At 35.0% G+C, this 22,103-nt stretch overlaps 1 protein-coding gene across 4 annotated transcripts in view; it reads left to right on the top strand.

Annotated features, from left to right (window-relative positions):
* Positions 1–22,103, top strand: part of GPR180 (G protein-coupled receptor 180) — a 282,996-nt gene that overhangs the window by 3,065 nt on the left and 257,828 nt on the right. For 2 of the 4 annotated variants that reach the window (XM_082434663.1, XM_082434665.1), the window contains exons 3-8: positions 6,075–6,275; positions 12,681–12,861; positions 13,004–13,053; positions 16,074–16,231; positions 19,171–19,362; positions 21,310–21,387. In XM_082434663.1, the coding sequence (XP_082290789.1) occupies positions 6,075–6,275; positions 12,681–12,861; positions 13,004–13,053; positions 16,074–16,231; positions 19,171–19,362; positions 21,310–21,387 (860 nt within the window). The remainder of the gene's footprint in view (positions 1–6,074; positions 6,276–12,680; positions 12,862–13,003; positions 13,054–16,073; positions 16,232–19,170; positions 19,363–21,309; positions 21,388–22,103) is intronic. The other 2 variants (XM_082434664.1, XM_082434666.1) reach the window with 2 other exon arrangements.

Genomic DNA, 22,103 nt, shown 5'->3' with positions numbered 1-22,103 from the left:
CCCAAGTGATGCTGTTTTGCAACATGTTATTGGGACTCGGGACCAAGTCATATGGTGACACAATGTGTCATTTTAGAATATACCAGCCCCACATCATTTGTAAACCTCTAGGTTTGCCTCTGGAGAGGCTCTACTTTTATTATTCTAGTTGCCTGAATTCTTGAGCTCTTCCATTCTCATCAACACTGTCCCATGCATTAGGGTGTTTGCCATCCAGAGTGAGTGCAGATCTTTTTAATATAGAAATGAAGAGCATATGCCATGCTACCCATTTTACCCCTTGGAAGTTAACTGGTTGTTAATTAGGAATATGAGACATCCATGAGAAAAAAATAGGAATTATCCCTCTCCCCTTTCCCCCCTGTATTTCCCCTACCATGTTCTGCATAATGGTGAGTCTCTGACTCTTCTTTCAGTCTAGTCAGTAAAGCACTGCCATTTCTAAACATCCAGTCTTCTTAGTCTTAGCAGCTGTCTGGTTCCCTCATAGCCTGAGTAGGGATAAGAGTACAAGTCCCCAGTCATTGCCACCCATTGTGGGGATCTTTTATCTAGGTTTGTGAGATGACAGTGACAGTATGCTGAAGAAGGCTGAATGACTGGATTCAGATATCGAAGAGACACTTATATAGTTATTTACCTCAACCCTGAATTTTAGAACTTATCTGGGAAATTCCTACAAATGCTCATTATCAATTCTCTTTTCCTTTCTACACCAATTTAATCATCTAGGTGTTCCACATATGTGTGAAAAGTTCTAGCCTTCTGTCCCCAGTTCTCGTAATGTCAACCACCTTGCCCATCCAAACCTGGCCCTCTTCCAGTGTTCCCTGTTTCAGGAACTGGCACCACCATCTATCTAGGGAATAAGCTAGAAACCAAGGAGTCTTCCAACACTGCCCTCTTTGACCTCTCCATCCCCTTCTTGTTTCGTAAGTTACCTCTCAGTATCTCTTGAATTCATCTACTTTTCTTCATCTCTACCCCCACCATGTTATTCCAGGCTGCCGTAATCTCTCGCCTGTACTATTGCAGTAGCTCCTACCTGGCCACTGCAGCTGTGCTGGTCCCCCTCTGGAATCAGAGTGATTTTTCTGAATAGCAGGTTTGATCATGTCACATTCACATCCTCACCACACCCTTCAATACTTCATTGGGTTCCTACTGCTCTAGGACAAAGACGGCCCTCCTTAATCTGATCAGCAAAGCCATCCGAGTCTGGCTGTTGCTTACCCCCGACCCCAGCTTCATCTCACAGCATTGCCCCCTTCGGCCTCATTTTATTTGTAGCGCAGGTGTTCTTTCAGTGCCACCCTGGGCCTTTGCACAGGCTTTTCCTCTGCTTTTTCTTCCTTCCCCTCTTTGGCTCCTCCATCCACTAAGTTAACACTTGAGTTTTTATAGCCCGTTGTTTTCCTCCACAGCATTTATTTTAGTTACAAGTTTACATTTTATTTGTTATAAAATCAATCAGTGAGAGCAGCAGGGCTCTTTTGGTCTATTCATTCATTCATTCACAGCACTTCCAGTACTATGCTAGGCACTAGTGATAAATCAAGGGACCAAAATACTGACACTCTCACATTCCTTAAGGCTGCTGAGGGTATAAATAAGATCACTGTGAATAAATGTGAAACTGCGATTGTGATAAGGACTATGAATGTTAGTTACATGGTACTATGAGTGAGAATTTATTGATACACTAGTGCTCAGTTAAGCATTGACTAAGTATTGGTAGGATGAATTGTCATGGAGCTTAGTGCTTGAGGGGTTTTTGGTTAGTAGGTCATTTGCTTTGTACTTTGCACCTCAAAGTCTTTTTCTTTCTCTATTAAAAACTTATCAGGGACTTCCCTGGTGGTCCAGTGGTAAAGAATCCACCTTCCAATGCAGGGGACGTGGGTTCGACCCCTGGTCGGGGAACTAAGATCCCACATGCCACGGGGCAACTAAGCCCGCACGCCACAACTACCGAGCCCGAACGCCTCAACTAGAGGCTCGCGTGCCTCAACTATAGAGCCCATGTGCTCTTGAGGCTGCGCACCACAACTAGAGAGAGAAAACCCACAGGCCACAACTAGATAGAAGCCTGCACACAGCAACTAAAGATCCCACATGCGTCAAGGAAGATCCCGAGTGCCGCAACTAAGACCCGGCGCAGCCAAATAAAATAAAGTGAAATTAAATGAAATAGTAACTTATCAGACAGTTTAAAGCTTTGAGCTATAGGAATCGATTTGTTTTCTTATATTACATGATCAGTATTGTACCATATACTATATACACTTGCAAAAACATAATTTTTTTATCAGTCAAATACCTTCAGTCACAGAACTTACGTATATAGAGAGACTTGCTGCATTGCAAAGACAGCTAAACTGAGAATCACTGCTAGTAACTTGTAATAAGATCTTGTTATCTTGGAGCTGCACTTTACCTATCTGTATAACAAGGAAGTTGGACTAGTTTTTTCTAAGCTTCCTAAAAGTCCTAAAATGCTGTGATTCTAATTATGACTCTTTAGGTGGAGTTGCATATGTAGAGAGCTATAATTTATAAAACCTCTTGCTGTTGTTTCTTTTTCTGTTTTCCCTTCCTCTTCCCTACTCTTAAGTGCAAGGGTATTCTTTGGAATTGTTGGAACGGAAGATCTCAGGAAACTGGAATTTTTGAGGAATGAAGATTGTTTTGTTAAATTTGGAGGTCTGAAATAAATTAAGTACTAATGACATATGTATCACTTTCTACATCTATAATCAGTTCTTTTTCCCTTAACAAAAGCCAAGTCTTAACAAAATCTGTATTCTCCAACTTCTTTATATTATTTTCATATTTATAGTATATTGTTATTTAGAAGCTTTGATGCATTGAAACAAAAAGCATATCCTTAAATTCATGACAGTGTAGTAGTATCACGTATCTGAAAATAATTCCTTGTAGAAATAATTCTCATTTCCTGACCATTAATGAGACTTTTAAGAATTAATAGCCTTTCACCTACTTGGTGATGAGCTCATTAACTATGCCTAACTCCTATGTAAAACCTTATTGCTGCTGTAAACTATGAGAAGATTAGTAGATTTGAAAACTCTCAGAGTTGAGTGTTGCTTGTGATTATGCATTCTCCCAAATTAATGTTTGAGAAATTATTTTTCAGTCTTACTTTTTGCTTTTTTCTCTTTGAGTAATGTCATAAAACATCAGATTTTTTTAAATGATAAAAACTATTTTGTAGGTTTTTAAAGCAAACAAAGAAGATATTTAAATGCACAGAAAATGATGAGTTTATATGCAAAAATATTTGCTGTCAGATTATAAGAATTAAATGTAACTTTGTATATAAAACATTTTCAGTATTATCTTTTTACATCATATGCATATATTTCCTCTTGTACATTTGGTATATTGTATAAATCGCTTAAAGGTGTTAGTATTTTATTATTCCGGGTAATTTTGTTAACAGTATTCATTTCCTTTTATAATATTATTGGGCGATTAGCCTTTCAACACCATTCTCTGCAATTCAAGTTTTGTTAATATTTGAGGTACTCATTGCATCAGCATACAATAAGTGTGCTGTGCTGTAGTCTTTTGTTCCAAAAACAATGAACATGCAGTTTTGTCAAGAGGCTTATTTCCTAGGCATACTGAAAAAGACAGCAAGACAAAAACTAAGGCCAATATCACTTTATGAAGCACACTTTTGTTTTTATTTGATGTAGATCTACATAATTTAAAATGAAACATCAAAAAGTGTATTGGTGAAAATATAATGGTTAAATTTTTATATTGTTTTATCTAAGAGAAAAAGTGCAAGTGATAAAACCTCAACACAGCAAAGCCTTTATATAATGAAGTCCAGATTACATAATTTCGAGCTGCACATTTCAAAAGCCTTATTTCTGAGCTGCTATTGGTCATATATTGAATTCTTACTAAAGGTCATCAATTTAACAGAAACTAGAGAAACTAGAGTCTTTGCTACTTTTTTCTAGAAGCTGTGCAGTAAGAAAAACAGTATAAATGTCAGCTAAATTAAGATATCCAAAAAAACAGTGCTGTGGTATTCTTAACAAAATCATCTTGTCCAGTTTAACTACTATTAATGAAATTCCCAAATGTAAAGTTTAAGTCCTCAAAATTTGAATCCTGACAAGATAAATCTGTATCTCATTTATAAAGACAACATATAAATAGTATTTCTCCAACTTTTTATTAGGAAAATTTTCAATTATACTTACAAGTTGAAAGCATAGTACAACCAACATCTGTATATCCTTGGCTTAGATTTAATAATTTTATCAATAATATTTTGTTACATTTGCTTTATGTTTGTATGTGTGTGATTTTTGTTTTTAACTGAAATGAAAATAAGCTGTTGGTGCCTTGAGCAGTTCACCGTATTTCAGCATACATCTTATAAGAGTAAGGACATTCTTCTCCATAACCATTACCATTACCATAACAATACCATTACTGCATCTCAGAAAATGAATAATTTCATAATAACCTCTAAAATCTCTTCCATATACAAATTACCACAGTTATCTCAAGAAATGTATTTTATTTATTAAGAAGTTTCATTTTTTCAGTTGAGGAAAAGATCAAGACTAACTGGATGCAGTGGGGGCAATCTAGACTTGGGAATTGTACCCAACATAATCATATATTTTAAGAATACTTTATATAGAATCAGACTCTTCACACAGGATCTTCATATACTGTCTCATTTGCTCCTCACAAGAACTCTGAGTCAGATAGGGCAAGTATCTTAAGTTTACTACTGAAGAAAGAAATTTAGAGAGGTTAAGTAATGTATATGATTAGTAAGACTTGCTTCTCTAACTCTTCCATTGTCTTTATTACACATAGTGTTTGAGATGCCACTCTCCTGCAACACTCATGGTAGTAGTGAGTTTCTCTTAGGTCAGAATCATAGTTTTAGATCGAGAAGGGATCTTAGACATCATTTAGTGTTTCTCAAAGGGGGTGCTACTGGCATTTTGGGCAGAACAGGTCTTTGTCATGTAAGCTTGGATTGTATGAAGTTTAGCACAGCCCCGCTTCAAGTATCTTGAAGTTGAGAACAATTGCTATGACAACAGAACTGTCCCTACACATATTCAAATGCCCTGCAGAGGAATAGCATTACCCTGGATTGAGAACCACTTATTGGTATAATCACCTTATTTTAAAGAAAGGAAAAGGACAATTAACCTTTATTCAGCAACTACTATAAGACAGATACCATGTTAAGTGACTCATATAACTTAGTCCTTGCATCAGCTCTTTGCTGTATTATCTTCATTTTACAGATGAAGAAAGTGAGTGTCATTGCTTATGTAACTTGCCCAAAGTCATATAGAAGGTAAGTATTGGAGCCAGGATTCAAGCGCAGGTCTGTGTGAGGCCAACATTCATGAGTTCCCACCCCAGCCCAACACACTATATAGATCTGACCCGGTATAACAACTCATATTCCTGTAACTTCTATTTTTCTACTTGTAGTAACTTTTTAAAGAATAGCCAATCAGGAAGAGATTTTGGAAAATCTTTTGAAGGTGTTTGTCAGTCATAATTTTTAGATATAATAATTTCCAAAGTTGAATGCTCCATTTTAGATTTAACTCAAGTAATTTTCAGAAATGTTACTGTGATGGTTACACAGCACTGTGCATATACTTAATACAGAACTGTACACTTAAAAATGGTTAAAATGGTAACTTTTGTATTGTGTACATTTTACCACCACAACAAAAAAATTTTTAGTGTTGCTAACTCGCTTGAAAATTTTGAAAATACTTAAAATTGAAATTCAAAGTTTCAGTGAAACTATTCTAGTCATTTGTGGTATTTCATAGAACTTTTATAGTGATTCCTTTGGTTGGTTAAAATACATTATTTTTACCTGCTTTATGACTTACAGAACTTATTCCAATACTACATCAGGGCTTGGACTACTGAGACAATAAGAACTAAACAAAAGAATTCTAATTTCAAATTGATTATGTGACTAAAACAATGAATACATTTGAGAATTTTGCTTTGAAAGTGCTATTTTTTTCTCTTTAAAGTAGCCATGAATCAGACTGAACATAATCTGACAGTGTCTCAGATTCCATATCCACAAACGTGGCACGTGTTCTATGCAGACAAGTATACGTGCAAAGAGGACAATGAGAATTCTCAGGTGGAAGATATCCCATTTGAAATGATGTTACTAAACCCGGATGCTGAAGGGAATCCATTTGATCATTTCAGTGCTGGAGAATCTGGTAAGAATATGTATTTAAATATATGTCCTAAATACGGAAAAAGATTTATGCACAAGTATCTTCATGTTGTGTTTTTAGAATACTGAAAATTAAAAACAACTTGTGTCCAACAGTAGACAAATGGTTAAAAAAATCTTCTTATAGAATTGTAACAGCTGTACTATTAAGTTTTAAAGCAGAACTGGAAATTTTGTATTGTATGGTTTCAAGTGTGTTAAAAAATGCGGAGAAAAAAAAAATGCGGAGAATAAACAGAAAGAAGTACAAGAATATTAACAGATTGTTTCCATATTTTGGGTGGTAGAATTATGGATAGTTTTTAGTTTCTACATTCTAAATCTTTTTGTTTTTATGATAAGCTAGCTTTATTTTTATAAACAGAAAAATGTTAAGAAACTGAGCAGTCTAAATTAGTAACCCAATGATTAAGTGAGATAGAAACTCCACTACTTTGTGTAGCTGTCCTTCACTAGGTTGTTTGAACATATTTAGGGGTTGCCTTCATTGGAGATTGCAACCATTTTTGAATGATCAAAATTGATAAAACTTTCCAAAATCAAATCTACTCCCATAAAATATTTCATCAAAATTTTAGGTTGACAAAATTTTATGTTCTGCCCTACTGAAGTGAATTCCTAGCCCGAACAGAAATGAATGACTTCTTGTGATTAATGGTGGACATGCTATAAAGTATTATGGATTTGTAAATTAACATGTCAGAATGAAAACTAAAATCTCTAGGCCATCTGTCAAAGAAAAGGGTTAGGTGTTTACTTCTTCATGAGTTCATTACCCACTTGGAAGAGTCAATCTGCTTAGAAGAAAATTCAATCCCCTTGCATTACATTTGCCATCAAGGTGGGTGGATGGAGGTAGGCCAGGAGTTGAGGCCACATTAGACTAAACCAGTTGTTAAGCTCAAAGTGTAAATTGCCACAGCTAGAAAAGCAACTCAAGGAGCTTGTGTTATAAACAGTAAGTCACAAGTAACTTAATGTATAAAGAAAGAAACTTTTTAAAAAATATCCTTTAGTTTGGGGGCTTCCCTGGTGGTGCAGTGGTTGGGAATCTGCCTGCCAATGCAGGGGACACGGGTTCGAGCCCTGGGCTGGGAAGATCCCACATGCCGTGGAGCAACTGGGCCCGTGAGCCACAACTACTGAGCCTGCACGTCTGGAGCCTGTGCTCCGCAACAAGAGAGGCCACGATAGTGAGAGGCCCGCGCACCGCGATGAAGAGTGGCCCCCACTTGCCACAACTAGAGAAAGCCTTCGCACAGAAACGAAGACCCAACACAGCCATAAATAAAAAAATAAATAAATTAAAAAATTAAAAAAATATATATCCTTTAGTTTGAGAAAATACTTACATAGTGACAGAATGGGGTCCTAAACATTTAAAAATAATTCATTCTAAAAGTCTTTTCTGTGCGGGAAATGACATAATTGTTTTTGAATGCAAATGAATGTAAAGGTTAAATTTCACTTGATACTATTTTGGATCAGTGTAGATCACTATTGAAAGTTAATTCTGTCCTACCATTTCTTTTATCTTAGTAAGAGATATTGACACTTATTTTACATAGTTTGGAAAGGCATTGATGAAACCCAGGTCTAGTGATAGCATTGGATGGGTGGTTGGATTAACTTGCTTTTAAGGTTTCTTTTAACTATAAGGCTTCATTATTTCATATGACACTTATCTTTAGGACTGGTCAGGCTTCGACAGGAAGTAATGCTCTTCTGTAGTCACTGTACATGCAAACCCTACTGCCCCTAGTGGAGTCCGCATCTAGTAGCCCTTCCCCCTCCTGCCTTCAGGCAGGAAGGTGGAGGCTCAAGAGGTTGTTTTATTTATTGTATGGATCCATGAGACTCACTGGATCCCGATATTCTTTTTCTTGCCTCCTTATCTAGGCTCTCATTTCTAGACTCTTTTCCTCATTCCCAGTTTGATATCTGAACTTTGACCGTAGGCCATAAAGTAATGATATTTGTGCCCTGTGCCGTGCTTGGACTACTGAATGTCAGTCATCCTTACCCTGGCTCATCCTGAACCTTGCCCATATCTTCTAGTGTTTTTTTCAACACCCTGAATTATGGCTAGCTTTTTCTTTAGGGTTCCCACTAACCACTCTGACTCAGTTCTTAGTCCTGACTCCTTTTGACCTATCTTCTCCTGTGACTGATTTTGATTTGATACTTACAGTATATCTAAAATCTGTCTTTCTTATACTAGAATGGGGAGAGTTACTTTGGTCATGTCACCAAGAGTATTTAAATGAGGGAAAAAATTTCACTATAATGTGGATTTTCATTAAGCATGGGATTCTGTGCAAGGCTAATCTGTGGGGATTGATTATTTAAAAGTGCCGTAAGTACTCAAAAGTATTCATTGCTAGATGGCTGGCATAATTTCCAAGGATCACATCATTTTATTATTTAAATGCCTTAAAATATGATTAATTCTACACTGAAGTCTAAATCGGTGGTTCTCAACCTGTCACTGTGTATGCATATGGAGAGCTTTGGAAAAAATACAGATGTCCACCCCCAAAGACTGAGAGATAGACTTGGTTTTGGAGTGGAAGCCAGGCATTTGTAGTTGGTCAAAGCTCTGAAGTTGATTCTAATGTGCAGAACCACTTAGCTAAAAGTCCATATTCCACATTATTTTGGTAATGTGTTGGTTTCAACGTAGAGCCTTAAGAGTGATTCTTCCTATTCTGTAGCCTCAGGTATAGAATTTGTTTCCAGGGAATAAATTCCCAGTTAGTTCATTTTAGAAACTTTTCCTCATTTAACTAATTTTCTGCCCTGAGTAGAGAAAATTGATTTGCTATGCTTTTTACTGAGAATTGACTGCTAAAACATGTATCTTAGAGGTTTGAATTAGAATAACCTGGTGCAAAAAGCTACAATTAATGTTATATGTTACTCTGGTTAAATCTTACAGTTTGTTTTCTTTCAAACCAACTATGTATTTTATATCTACAAGACTTTAGTTCTATATTTTACAGACTTAGGTTTTTTTGTTTTTTGGTTTTTTTTTTTGAATGTAGACTAAGGCAAGTTTGATGCTACTTGACAAAATACTACATAGGAATATCATGCTTCAAGGTAGAATAAAATAAAACTACCTCTTAAAAAATTAGAATCCTTGTTAACTATATTTGTGATTGGTAGAGACCAAAAGAAGAAGTACTCAGAATCCTGAGAATTAAAGCATTATTGTCTAAAGTAGACTGGTTTTCATTGGAATGGTATTACAGGCTCTGTCACACCTGCCATCTCACCGTTCTTAAGATTCCAGATATGTTTATTATTTTCTCTTGTTCCCTTTTCTCCTCCGTTATCCTGAAAGATAATGGGTTGGCTCTTACCTTTGGCTCTGTAACTTAAAGTAACAGAAAACTCTAATGCAAGCGGTATAGACAATAAGGAAATTAATTCTCTTACATAACAATAATTTCTGAGGCTTCTTCAGGGTTGTTTATTTAACATTATCCTACCCTGTTATCCTCTGACTGTCAGCTTTGTCAGCTCCCTCACATTCAAAGTTAACTGCAGCAGTCTGGGCCGTACATCTAGGCAATGGCAAAATTCAATGTCTCTTTTTTAAGAGCAAGGAAACCTTTCCCAGAAGCTCCCTTATCACATTTCATTGGCCAGAACTCGACACATGACCTTGTTGTCTAACATCATAAGAGAAATGTATGTGAGGGTATCAGAAGGGTGATAAGGGTAAACCAACATGTCGAAGTAAAGGGTTAGGTTTACCTCTCTGGGAAAGGGGAATATTGGAATTTCTCTAATTGGTTTAGACTAATCAGGATTTATCTTGAGACCCTTGAGGGTGGAATGGACATTGGGGTTCTGAGACAGCAGGCATCACAGGTAGGCGAGAGTGTTCCAGGGGCTGCCCCATGACCCACTGACTCTCTCCTTTTCTTACCCTCTTTTCTCCTATCTCCCACCTATTTTAAAATTAGATTTTAATTTCAAGGTGAACATAGATTACTTTCCTGTGAAGGATGGTGGCAGAACAAAAGTAAAGTTGATTGAAGAGAAAAAAAAAACAGACTTTTTTTCCTAGAGGTGGTTTATTTAAAAGAACACTTGAGTGCAGACCCAGAGTTTTATCTTTAAAGTATCAGGGTCAAGGTAAGAATAACTTATGCAAAATGCAATGAGCAAAGTGTAGGACAAATGTCCTAGTTCAAGTTATTTAATATATTATCTCAATGAAATAATTTTTTGGTTACCGTGTTAGCTTTTTATGGAAGATACATTTAATCTTGAATAATCCTAAAACATTTTTTGCTAGTGACATGTGTCTTATTTTCAAAAGTCCCTTCCTCCTATATTATTCTGGTTCTCAATGAATAGTCTGGGATTTTCTTTTCATGGTGCATTTCTAACCTAATAGAGTCTGAAAACTTATCTTGTAATGAATATTTTGTAAAGTATTATAAATAAATAAAAATTTAAATAGAATGCCGTATTTAATTCTTTATACTAAGAAGAAAAGGTAAAAACAGATTCCGAACACAAGATAGCGTACTTTTACTGACACACAGTTATAATACGTTTAGCTTATTTTCTGCCTTGTTCCATTACTATAACAATCCCAGGTTTATTGTCCCATTATTTCTAAAGCTAGAATACGTCTCTATATCAGGAATTTTAAAAGAAAATATGCCCATTCTGTTATTTGATATTCTCTTCCTGAAGTCTAAACATACTTTCTCACCTAGACTAGAGAAGTGGACAATTACCATTTATGTATGTAGAGCAAGAGAGACACCCAGTGGCTGAAATACTTCTCTCTCTCTCTCGCTCTCTCTCTCTCTCTCTTTTTCTCCTAACAATGCCAAAAACATGATTGAGATTGAACTGTTTATTGAGTATTTTTCCTACTATTTGTATCTTCTGGATGGCTTTTCTAAAATTATTTTCCATACAATGTAAATATTCCCTTCTCTGCCTATTGTTTGGAGTTTATCCCACATGGGAAACCGGAGCAGGTTCAGGGGTCACAGTTGGAATGGAAGTGAGTACAGTTTAGACTGTTCATCCACAGATTTAGTAGAGACAGCTGTAGCCACTGTCACGATATCCAGTGTTATTTAGATAGAATATAAAAGCCCTAATATTAGGGACTAGGTTTAGATGGAACCAAGTAAATGTAAGCCATTAAACTCAAAGCTGGCCCCTGGTTTGTTATAAAATTTTCTGAAATTTCTGAAAAATGAAGATACAGTCAAAAGATTCCAGGTAACACAGAAAAAGGGGTGTTTATCTTGAGGATGCGTGAAGGCTACTGAAAAGCTGCTGGTAGAAGCTGGTGGCTGCTTAATGACTGGGACCGTTTTTAATATAAAATCTGCACATTCATATGCTCCGTTCTTGTCTTTACCAACCAGCTCCCTCTGCTCATTCAGAATTTCTGCTTACCCAGAATTTTCATTTCATCAGGGCCTGGTTTGACTCCTTTGGCCTGCTCCATCATCAACTCTTTTCAACTCCGGTTTCTATTGCCTCATCCTTTCTATGTTTTGTGGTTTGATGTCCCAAGAGAACATGATCAGCTTCGTATCTTTGAGAACCAAGTGATGCTGCTGGCCAGTGACTAGCCTTTGGTTCGGTAGCCACTTGGTCAGGTGTTTTAGTTTCAGTCACCTGTGGAGTGGAGTCCCATGGTCTCCGTAGGTTTTCCTCTTTGACTGAGCTGAATGCCATTTACTTCAGAAGGAGGCCTGGTCGTGACAGGTATTTTGACACTTTGTCCAAATGGGAATTTAAGGTCATGATACATTCCAGAGCTTGGTTCTTAGGCTTTAGCTGTATCAGAATCACTGAAGGACTTATTAAAACCTGAATGCTGGGTCCCACTCCCTGAATCTCTGATTCAGTAGATATGGGATGAGTCCCAAGAATCTGCCTTTCTAACTACTTCCCTAGTGATGGTGCTGCTGGCACAGGGCTCACACTTTGAGAATCATTGTCAGGGTATATAAAACTCTTATTGACTGACTAAATCTATTTTTAAACGTCTTATAAAAGAAATCCACTTTGGGGGAAAAAAGCATATCTAACTGAATGCTGAAATCATTGTTTTAATTTACTGTTTCGACCAAAACTATGATCTTGTGGTTAGTCTTTGGGCTTATTCCCTGACCAATATGACTTCTTATAGATTGACTTCAGTTTAATCTGCGTTCTTATAGTTAAGACTGTATCCTAAAGTAGAAAATTATTTGTTTCAACAATCTTCCTTTTTTTTCTCTTAACAAAAGTAAATGCTATGACTTCAATTAGAAAACAAGTTCTGGAAATATACCGATGGGAAGATTTGAAAGCAACCCAACACTATAACTGGCTTGTTCCTTTCTTCTCTTCACAGGGTTACATGAGTTCTTTTTCCTCCTAGTCCTAGTGTACTTTGTGATTGCTTGCATTTATGCGCAATCATTGTGGCAGGCTATTAAGAAAGGAGGACCCATGCACGTGGTTTTAAAGGTTCTGACAACTGCATTGCTGTTACAAGCTGGTTCAGCTTTCGCTAATTACATTCATTTCTCCAGGTAACTCAAAACCATTAAAACTGTGTTCATCATTACGTCTAATTAATCCTAATTAGTCCACCAAAATTATGCTTGCTTTGATTATGAATGATTTTTTTCACATTTGTAATTGATGCTAATATTCTCCTCTTCAATTCTTCAGTTACTCCAAAGATGGAATAGGGGTACCTTTTATGGGAAGTTTGGCAGAATGTGAGTATCTTACTGAGTATTGTCTTAAAACATAAACTTGCTATCTGCTTCTTGTATGTTTTCCTTTTTTGTCATAATATAGTTTTTTTATCCAAGGTTGGTTAGATTCAGCTCAACTGGAAAAAAGATTATACATTTAGTTTCCACATATCCTATTTAGTTTCTTCTTAGTAATAGGTAATGTGTATAGCTCTTCATTGTCTTTAGAGCATATTTATATGCATTCTCTCATTTTTTTTTTCATGTGGACCATTTCTAAAGTCTATATTTAATTTGTCACAATATTGCTTCTGTTTTATGTTTTGGTTTTTTGGCTGCAAAGCATGCAGGATCCTAGCTCCCCGACCAGGGATCAAACCCGCACCCCCTGCATTGGAAGACCAAGTCTTAATCACTGGACCGCCAGGGGATTCCCACATTCTCTCATTTTTATCCTCAATAAAAACTCAGTGAAGTAGATATGCTTATCCCTATAAAGAATCTGGGCTCAGTGACAGGAAGTACATTCCCAAATGTCAGTCCGCTAGTGAATGGTAGAGCCAAGATTTAGACCCAAATTTTCTGACCACAAAGCTAAAGTTTTTTTTTTCCCTTTTTCATCCCTTTTTTGACTTTTTGTCTCTATTTCTAACCCAGAGCCATAGAGTATACCTATAATTGAGCTGACCTCTCAGCTTTGTTCTTTAATTTATAAGAGGAACTTCTGTGAAGTAGTTTTTCAATTAAATATGATGGTGAAAAACTAAAAGTTCCTATAATCATGACTTTTTAAAGGGAACTTTAAAGGGGCATCAGGTCATATGCCATTCTCAATCCTGAAAAACAAGTTAGGATTTGCTCTAAAAAAGCAGATTCTGAATACGAAACCATTCTAGGATTTACTTTCCTTATATTTCCATATTTCTCTTCTAGTCTCCTCACTCTTTAATAGGGTATCTTATGGTAATCTCTATAATCATCTCAGGACCCACTTATCCTGATCTTGCTGCCTATTTTAAGATTCTAAAACTTCTAGAACCTTTCCTTTTCCTTGTGAGGAGGATGTATACTGTTTACCTCTTGGGCATGAACAAGAGTTGCTTCTCCTTTTTTGACATTACTAGAACCCTGGTTTCAACCCCTGTTTTCTCTTAGATGACTCAGGATGTTTAACAGAATCCTAGAGTTTTAAAGCTGGACAGAGCATAGAAATAATTTAGCTTATGCATTTTAGATGAAGAAATTGTGGTCCAAAGAGGCAAAGCACACAGAGGCCCATCAGTAGCAAAGCTGTTACTAAAATCAAGGACTTTTGAAGTTTTGTGAGTGTCTACTGTATACAAAACAGTGTTTTAGGGTCTCTGGCATCTTCATGGTAAGTTAAAAGCAAAAGTCTTTTTAAAAAAACTGCGATAAATCAATGTTGATCATTTTTGGTAGTTCTGACAACAGGTTTGGTTAATGAAGATTTTAATCAAATTCCACAGAATGGGGTTTTTGTGTCATCTGTGTATTTTATCTACATTAGTTATTTTTCAAGAACAGATAAGCAGTGCCTACCTACCCTCACAGTTATGGTATTATATCAATATGTGCTTTACTTAGTATGTAAAGAAATGAGCCAGAAAATCAACGTTCCCTCCTCCCCAGTGTTTGCTTTTGCTAATTAGCAACTTATGTAGGGATATTCCTTTGGCTAACTTCTTTAAGTAACTGAATATGTATTTGTGAAATGTTTAATAAAAATAATTAGCATCACAGTCATTTAAAATCTATGGTGTAAGAAAATTGTGCTTGTTCTGAAAGGCCATGACATTTTATATCATTAAAGTGTAGTGACAGTTCATTATTAGAATTCGCTATTACAAGTATATAAGCATAAATATAAAGTATCCGGTTTTAATTTGGGTGGCAGAGCTGGAGAAAAATATGTCAAAATAAAGCTGAAAAGGTCTATTATTAATAGGTTTTTGGCTTGTAACTTTTAATATAAGTTTGATACTACAGCTAGTTTTATCTGTTTCTCTAAGAATATCTTTATATAAAAGAAATAAAAGTCATAGACATCAAAGTTATAAATGGCAATTTGAAGAAAGTTTTATTTTGTTGAATTGTGATCACACGTTTATTCCAAAATCCACATCAAAATACACTCTGATGAAAAAGTAATAATTTTTTTAAAACTCAATAAATAGAATTTCTAAAATGAATGCACATGGCAGTTGAAGTATTATTGCTTGTTATTTTCTTGTAGCACTGAACTGGGTGCAGGCGCTTTCTTTGCGTCTTTTCTACCACAGTCAGCTTCCCCTGCAGTGTAAGTGATGGCCACCGGGTGGCACATCACACTAATGCATGGAGCGCTTCATTTGTCTTCAGGACTCTGACGCTAGGGCCAACATAATTGGATGTTATAGCAGCTCTGCGTTTTATTGTCATGCTATTTCTTATTAATAGGTTTAGAAAATACTCTTCACATTATATATAGGTCAGCCACCAAAAAAAATTAACAACCCAGAAGTATTCTCCACATTGCAGAAGTTATATTTAAAATTTGTTTCTTTTCATAAGCAGTGAGTTATAGATTGTAATTAGAAAAACTAAGAAGAATAAGAAACACAAAGAGATTTAAAGTTGGCCTTAATAAAGATATGATATGGACACATATAAATTTTTTAAAAATAGGAGTATTGCCATTGTTTTAACTATTTTCAGAAACGTTTACAAATTTAATGGCAAAATTTTAATTCTTTAGAATTATTATACATGAATATCTCTTATTGAATTTCATCAGTTTCTTTTTTAAAATGCCTGTCTTTTGTGGTTAATAAAATAATTATATTCTCAATGCAAAAAGGATAAAATGGGGGAATTCCATGGTGGTTCAGTGGTTAGGACTCCATGCTTTTACTGCTGAGGATGCAGGTTCAATCCCTGGTCGGGGAACTAAGATCCCACAAGCTGCGCAGCGTGGCCAAAAAAAGGATAAAATTCTTTGTATTGTGAAAACTCAGTTGACTTTGGTTTTCATTTCCCATTAGTTTTTGACATCGCTTCCCAAATTCAAATGTTATACTTACTTCTGAGTCTATGCATGGGTTGGACAATAGTCAGAATGAAGAAGTCTCAGAGCAGACCTCTCCAGTGGGATTCTACTCCTGCGTCCACTGGCATTGCCGTATTCATTGTCATAACACAGGTTAGTACTGATACTAAATGTTTCTGCTTTGCAATATTGAGAAATGCAAATTTGAACATATCTCATGTCAAGAAACCTGGAACCCATGAGGAATTTGTGTCATTTTAAAGTGTGAATTTAAAGAGTGATAGATCATAAATGAAGTAAGTGAGAAAGAGAAAGACAAATACCATATGATATCACTTATATGTGGAATCTAAAATAAGACACAAATAAATTTATCTACAAAACAGAAACAGACTCTCAGACATAGAAAACAAATTTATGCTTACCAAAGGGGAAAGAGGGAGAGGGAGGGATAAATTAGGACTCTGGGATTAGCAGATGCACACTACTATATATAAAATAGATAAACAAGGTCCTACTGTATAGCACTGAGAACTATATTCAATATCCTGTAATAAACCATAATGGAAAAGAATCTGAAAAAAAATATGTATAATATATGTGTAACTGAATCACTTTGTTGTACATCAGAGACTAACACAACATTGTAAATCACCTATACTTCAATTTTTAAAAAATGGGAAAAAAAAGAGTGATAGATAAATAACGTGTTAATTTTCTGAGTGCTGGTATATGTATATTGTAGAATTTCATTGTAATTTACCTGAATCTGAGCTTCCTATCAGATTATTTCAGTGCAGTATATTTAATATTCAGTTAGATTCTCATTTCCTAATTAAGAGCTTTCTTTCATATTTTCTAACAATTAGTAAGTACTCAATATTAAATGAGTCAGTTAATGAATTTGAGATTCATTCATTGGCCAGAATCTACTTTATACATGAAAGAATTTAAGTGAATATCAGATTTAAGGAAAAACAAAATGTAGAATAAAAAAGAATAGAATCTTGTTTTTGAAAACAAATGCAAAAACAAACTTAGTCTTTTAGAAGAGTCCTCTATGCCTTTTTTTTGTTTTTCTCTATAGTGACCTATAGACATTATTCTAGGATCTCCATATGCCTATGTGCAATGGATTTATAAAAATTAAGAAGAAAGATATAAACATAAAAATTTGTATTGAGTTTGTGACCGTCATTAGCTATAGATGAAAATGAAATATACATCTGGGCTCTGTAAAGGACATCATAATCTAAGTTTTAATGCATTAAATAAATTGAAAAACTCACTAGTGAAGGGTAAGGCGTGTGCTCATCTACCTCTAGTACTTATTTTAGTACCTTAGGTGCTGAGTGAAGGTTTATTGAATTTATATGATTGATTTAGAAAGAGACCATATCACAGATATTGATATTTAAAAAGGAGATAATGCCAGGAAGGGAGGGCTAGTGAGAAAGAACTGAATTAGAGGTGATTAAAATAAGGGTAAGTTCTACCAACTTAATGTTTTTGATCCAGGATTTATGGAGAGTAGTGTTAATATCAAGTTAAATTCTCATTTCTCAATAACTGTTTTAAAAATTGAATTTTCATTATTTCATTGCAATTTAAATTCATTATCATAAACAAATACAAATTGAGATTATAACACTACCCTAGAGTTTATGTGAGCATTTGTGAAGAATGTATTAGACACGGCCCTGACTCTCAACAGCAGCCAGACTAGGTGGACGAGACAGGCAGCAAGAGATCACGTAAATATGTACAGTGTATTCCACAGGTCATGCATTAGCATACGTATGTGAAAATATGGGAGTATGAATATGTAAAAATGTGAACCATGGGAAATAGTAGTTTATTATAATTTTTTGCTTTATTGGGTTATAATTGAAAAATAGAAATTGTATAGATTTAAGGTATACAACTTGATGTTTTGATATATTTATACATTATGAAATGATCACCACAATCAAGCCAGTTAACATGTCCATCACCTCACATAGCAGGAAATGATAGTTCTATAATAGCACTTCTTTGTTGTAAAAAGTTAAGGAATCAGACGGGTATAATTTGGCGTAGAGGAATGAATTTCTGTAATAAAGATCAAATTTTCATTTCAAGAAGGAAATTTATGTGTGCAAGATGAGAAAAGAGTTCACCTAGGAAGAATGGTAGCTGGAGTAAAATTAGGGTGGAAGATTTGAGAATGAGGAAAGGAAGTGGTTGCTGGTAAACCCCATAAAGCCTAAAATTGGATTTAATAATGGAGTTTTGATCTAAATTCTTTGGAAGCCACTGAAGACCCAATTCTGAAGGCTGAGTTGGCAAATGAAGGGAGCACAGAGGGCTACTGACATGTGTGATGGTGAAAATTATCGTAATTTAAGTGACTGTTGTTTGGTAAAGGTGGAGGGAATGTGGGCACTGATTTCTACTGAATAGCAATAAACAGAACAGCTTAATGAGGAACTTGTGAACTTTACACTGGGGTAGTAACAATATGGTAAAAAAAGGTGAACAAACAAATAAGGATAAGTAACTGTGCCCTGGATGCTATGGTGGATATTGAAAATCTACTCTCCTCTACCCAGGGAGGTTACCGTGGGAAAAGAATGAGGTCTGAAATCAACAATTCTGACTTGTTAATTTCTGGATTACAAAAGATACTGAGATATTTGAAAGTTTATCCTGAGATAATAAATTCTGCTTGAATGCAGAACGGTTTGATTCCTAATAAGGTGTTGAAGTAAGAAAGAGATAGATTTAGAAGAAAGTTTATATTTATTATCTTCATCTTTTGAACTTATTTTCATCATTAGAGATGTCTTACTTGAATCATGGTAACAGTAGCATTTTTTATCTCTTGTATGTGGTCTCATTTGATAACAATCCCTTTTCTCCAGCTGAGGGTATCAGTGAAGGAAAAACTGACTGTACTTTATTAATCAACACCTTGTATAGTCTGATAAATCTTAGAGCCTCTTAGGAATGCTTATATACTGGTTAAGGGGATATAGAAAAGACTTGAAAAAAGTACTTTATTGTAAGTAGACATGACTTTTTTCTCTAAATATAATATTGTTTTTTTGCAGAGTATTTTGCTACTTTGGGAACAGCTTGAAGATACCAGTCCTCACAGCCACCATTCACATCACAACTTAGCAGGGATCCTTCTAATTGTTTTAAGAATTTGCCTAGCATTGTCATTAGGTTGTGGACTCTACCAGATCATCACAGTGGAAAGAAGTACACTCAAGAGGGAGTTCTATATCACTTTTGCCAAAGTATGGGTTTGGTTAGAAAATGACTTCTTCGCATTATCAACTTCATTTTGCTTTACTTGGGAAGTTAAGGAGCAACCATATGTTAATATTTAGTAAACTTTTATTATGTGCCAGGTACTTTATGTGCTTCAAATCATTTAATCTTCACAACTTATGAGATATAGATGATATTATCCCCACTTTGCAGAACTCATGAAACAGTAGTTTCCATGTAATCTTTGGCAGGTCAGTTTTGCCTGTATTATAATTTCTTTATCAAGGGATTTTACATTTTTTCTGTAGTATCAGAATTTTTTAAATAAAAAAATTAGGATACAGTTTGCATGTCTCAAAAAAGTCATTAATGGACTATGAACTGTTACTCCCAGAATTATGCAATGTTTTATAACAAACATGAAGAGCCGTCCTTCAGCATAAGCAGAGGGAGCCAGGAGGCTGAGTACATACTGTGTTTCAGCCATTTCATGGCATCCATATGAGACCATGTCTACTTCATTCCCCCTTGCTGTGTCCTTCTTATGCTAGTGAGATCTAAAGGCAAATGGATTTTTTTTCTGTACCCATTTAATAAAGGAAAATATCAGGAGACAGGTTGAGTCAGTAACGTTACAGAAGCCTCCCTTCCTAGAAAGTTATATTTTTTTGGTCAGATTGAGAGAATCTGTAACCCATCATCTTGGCAACTCAGAGCAGCATTCTGATAAGCTGTTTGGTCAGCCCACCCTAGTTGACAGTCTCAGCAGAACGAGGCTGAGATGGAGGAGGGCCAGATTCCTTGTTTATGCCAGATGTGGAGCATTTTAAAGCTGCTGCTGCAGCCCTAGGAACCCATGTCAGGCCTCTGAGTACCAAGCAGGCAAGGATATGCCATTTCACTTTGGAATTCTTCCCAGAGACAGTAGTGCTTATTGTTTCAAAAGTTAGTGTATACTTCAGGTATTTAAAAACTAAATTTTTTCTTCTATGTTTAAAACAGTACAAAAATTTTTTCTTAAACTTTAATTTTTATTTTTATATGTTTTAATATAACTATTTGAATAGGTTCAAACATCCAAAAGTATTTTAAAAGCAGCAAACGTGTTTCTTACTTCTCTCCCATCTATGCAGTTATCACCTCCTCATATAATCACTGCTATTAATTCCTAATTTATTTTTTAGAGAATTTAAAATATATATTACTATATACACTAATATGTATAAAATGGATAACTAATAAGAACCTGCTGTATAAAAAAATAAATAAAATTCAAAAATTCAAATATATATATATATATTACTTTATATTTCCCTTCACTTTTATACAAATAATAGCATACTGAACACATTTTTCTATATCTTGGTTTTTTTCCTTGTAACCTCAATATACCAAGTATTTCAACAGCTACTAGTATTAACTTATTATTTTATTTCAGATTTAATTTTGGAAAAGGATATGTTGCCATGTTCTAGGAAAAATAGAACATATATATTTGAAAAGTATAGTGTTAAAAAGTTTCCCATTCCTACTCACCTGATTCTGTGTCTTTTGTACTAAATCTCAAACAGATAACTGCTGCTAATCAGTTTTTTGTGTATTCTTACAGAAGTTCTTTGTGTATCTGTATGCAAATAATGTATATTCTTATTTGTTTTTTATAGAAATATTACACATTTGTACCTTGTTTTTCTCAATTATTGATTTGTTACTTATATATCAAAACATCAAAATATATGTATGAGGAAGATGTAAGATTTTAAATACTCCAAAAACACCCATTTGATTAGAACCAGAATATCATTGTCACAACAATAGCAAATATATTTCTACATTTTATTGAAAGTTCTACTGTACAGGCCAATTGAGACCAATCAAGACCTCCTAAATATGCTAGTAATGTTATTTATCTGGTACATTCTGAAAACAAAGACATAGCTGCACTTATTTGACTTATTTTTCATTTGTTTCAGGGCTGTATCTTGTGGTTTTTGTGCCATCCAGGTCTTGCATGCATTTCTATCATTTTTAATGACTACCAAAGAGATAAGGTAAATAATATACATGATCAAAATAGTTTTTTGTAGTCTTTATTGGGAAATTATTAAAGTAGGAAAGGCCTGTTTATCCATTCAGGGGTTTCTTGGATTCTTTAAAATAAAACTTTGAAACAAAATATTGAACCAGTGAGTATTTAAATTTAGTTTATAAGCAAAATGATGGAAGATAGCTTTTGTTATTCTTATTTTAGCCTATTTCATAATACTGTTTTATAAATTAAATCATAAAATTTATAACACATCTTTGTAGTTAAGAAAAAATGATTAAAATTTTTTGCTACATAATGTTAAAAATCAAGACAGCTTTCTAAAAGACAGTCTAGTTGCTTTAACAGCCTGCAGACTGGAGTGCCATGCTCAAGTATGCCACATTTTGGTTGTATTGATACCTACCTTCTTAGGTGAATTACTCCATCATTTCGAAGTGGAGTTCTGCCAGGAGCCCTTTACAAGCAATGCAGTGTGTGGTTGAACGCACAAATGTTTCTTGAACCTGAAGTATTCACAAAGGGTAAATAGATAGGAAGGTAATCTACAAAAATAGAGAAGTGACTTGAGAATTTCGGAAAGGGCTTTTAGAGTACTCTTCAGGATTCAGGTAGGGGCATGCTTTATTCCTATTACTAGATTAGCCAGGAGTCTGATTTTTCGTATTACTTTCTTTAGTGCATGCACCCTGAGGAGAAAATGGTTTAGAAAATTATTCT

The sequence above is a fragment of the Balaenoptera physalus genome (genome assembly GCF_965194825.1).
Source record: "Balaenoptera physalus genome assembly, chromosome: 18".
Taxonomy (NCBI): Eukaryota; Metazoa; Chordata; class Mammalia; order Artiodactyla; family Balaenopteridae; genus Balaenoptera; species Balaenoptera physalus.
Note: the sequence above shows the minus strand (reverse complement) of the source record. Positions and strands in the feature narration are given on the sequence as shown.